This window comes from Mus caroli, chromosome 17, assembly GCF_900094665.2.
Source record: "Mus caroli chromosome 17, CAROLI_EIJ_v1.1, whole genome shotgun sequence".
Taxonomy (NCBI): domain Eukaryota; kingdom Metazoa; phylum Chordata; class Mammalia; order Rodentia; family Muridae; genus Mus; species Mus caroli.
The window spans coordinates 3,967,210-3,969,735 of NC_034586.1; the positions used below are offsets into that span (position 1 = coordinate 3,967,210).

At 39.1% G+C, this 2,526-nt stretch overlaps 1 protein-coding gene across 2 annotated transcripts in view; it reads left to right on the forward strand.

Moving 5' to 3' along the window:
* The window catches only part of Wtap (WT1 associated protein), a 24,822-nt gene that overhangs the window by 7,241 nt on the left and 15,055 nt on the right, over positions 1 to 2,526 (forward strand). For both annotated transcript variants that reach the window (XM_021186287.2, XM_021186286.2), the window contains exons 3-4: positions 755 to 810; positions 2,437 to 2,495. In XM_021186287.2, the coding sequence (XP_021041946.1) occupies positions 755 to 810; positions 2,437 to 2,495 (115 nt within the window). The remainder of the gene's footprint in view (positions 1 to 754; positions 811 to 2,436; positions 2,496 to 2,526) is intronic.

Sequence of the window (2,526 nt, forward strand, 5' to 3'; positions counted from 1 at the left end):
ACTCACTCTGTAGACCAGGCTGGCCTCGAACTCAGAAATCTGCCTGCCTCTGCCTCCCGAGTGCTGGGATTAAAGGCGTGCGCCACCACGCCCGTCATATCAGTAATCTTATTTCTACTTGCTGCTGAAGAATATTGAATATATGGCTGGATCAGTTTTTCTGTTTTGTTTTGTTTTGTTTTGTTTTTTTTCTGGTTTTTCATAACGATTTCTCTGTGTAGCCTCTGCTGTCCTGGAATTTGATCTGTAGAATAGGCTGGTCTTGGAACTTAGAGAGATCCACCTGCCTCTGTATTACAGTTTTACAAGCATTTACCTGTTAAAGGACACTTGGACGATCCCAGTTTGGACAGTCACAAATAAAGCTACTTGTGAATGTTGACTTTATTTGGTCTGTATGCTCAAGGATGCAAATACTGATTGATGTGGCATGTGAAAGTTTAATCTGGCTGATGTGAGTTTTTCATTTCACTAGTTTGGTTGGTTTTTATTTTGAATTTTTTGTGTATCTGTATGTTGGAGATGCTCTGAAGTGGAGAAATGGTGTCCTTTGGAGCTGGAGTTGCAGACAGGTGTGCACTCTCTGACTGATTAGGTATTGTGAACTAAACTGGTTCTCTGAAGAGTTCCAAGCACTGCTAACTGATAAGCTCTCTCCAACCTTCACATTCAGTTTAAAGCTATTTTCAGAGTTGCTCCTGTGGAAACCACTTTGTGCTCTGAAAGAATACTCAGTTTTAAATTTTCTTTCTAGGTCCGACTGAGTGAAACAGACTTCAAAGTTATGGCACGGGATGAGTTAATTCTAAGGTAAAATGTTCTTTCATCAAAAATACATATACATCATACTATGACTACGTACTTACCATTATGCCATCCCTAGTTTGGGTTTGCTTGTTCTGTGGGGTTTCCTTGTTACTGATTATGTTTGAGACAGTGTCTTTCTATGGAAATTAAGATCCTCTTGCCTTAGCCCACCAAGGGATAGGAATACTGGCATGTTTCCACTACAGTAGCTGACATGGTTGTTTTGTAGTGTTTGGGGGTTAGCTTAGTTTGGGTTTTTTATTTGGTTGGTTTTGGTGGGTGGGGATTGGGGTATGTATGTGTGGGGAGTTTTTGTTTTAAAACATGGTTTCTTTGTGTAGCTTTGGCTGTCTTGGAACCTCTAACCCAAAGAGTTCACCTGTCTTTAAATCCCACAGCTGGAATTAAAGGCGTGTGCCATTATTATCTGATTCAGTCTGACTTTTTTTTTAAATGTTAATATAGCCTCAAGTCACTTGAAATATTTTTCGAATGTGTTTCCTATGATTCTTCAGTATGTCAGCAAGAAGAACTATAATATTAGTTTAGGGGATACATAGATTGATATTGAGGTAAAATACTCAGATTAGTTACACAGGAAGCATTTATATTTAATATATACCTTGCTAGAGAATGTGCTCAGTTTAATAAATCAGCAAGCTCAGGGAGGGCACAATGGTTCAGTGGGTAAGGTAAAGGCCCTTTCTGTGTAGACCTAGCTGTAGCCTAAGCTTAATCCCTGGAACCCACATGAAGCTGGAAAGAAAAACAAAAACAAAGTCTACAAGACTATTCCTTAGTCTCTTCCACATGTGTACCATGGCAAATGTGAGCCCATATAAAATAATAAGTTTTTACTAAAAACTATAGGAATGGGGGCTGGTGAGATGGCTCCCAACTGCTCTTCCAAAGGTCCAGAGAGAGTTCAAATCCCAGCAACCACATGGTGGCTCACAACCATCCGCAACAAGATCTGACTCCCTCTTCTGGAGTGTCTTAAGACAGCTACAGTGTACTTACATATATTAATAAATAAATCTTAAAAAAAACTATAGGAATGGATGTTATTCTGAAACAGGGTATATTCAAGTTGGCCTCAAATTAGAGTTCTCCCTTAGTCTTCTGAATATTAGAAATACAAGGGTATACTATAATAGTCTGACCGGTAGTCTTATTTCAATACAATTTCAAAGGATGGTCCCCACCCCCACCCCTAGGTTTTTCACTATGGGGTTTCTATATGTAGTCCTGGCTGTCCTAGAACTATAAACCAACCAGGTGGACCTCGAACTCAGAGATCTGTCTGCCTCTGCCTCCCAATGCTGAGATTAAAGTTACCACTACCTGGTTCTTCCAAGCTGGCCTAGAGCCTTTGAAGGTAACTAGGATTGTAGGCCAGTTACCACTATGCCCAACCTATGTATGTTCTTTTGCCTTGCCTGTCTTCTGTAAAGTGTGAAGCAACAGTAAAGCTAATGAATGCGTTGCTCATTAAACTATGTTTGTAATTATGTCAAAGTTAATAACCCAGCACAGTTTTTACTCTTATGATTATGGGTGTGCTTTCCTAGTGTAGTTAATAAAGGTAATTTCAATGTAACCACTAATATGAATTTGCTTTTTACTTAGATGGAAACAATATGAAGCATATGTTCAAGCTTTGGAGGGAAAGTACACAGATCTTAATTGTAAGTTTGATCCTTCCTAGATAAAGATATT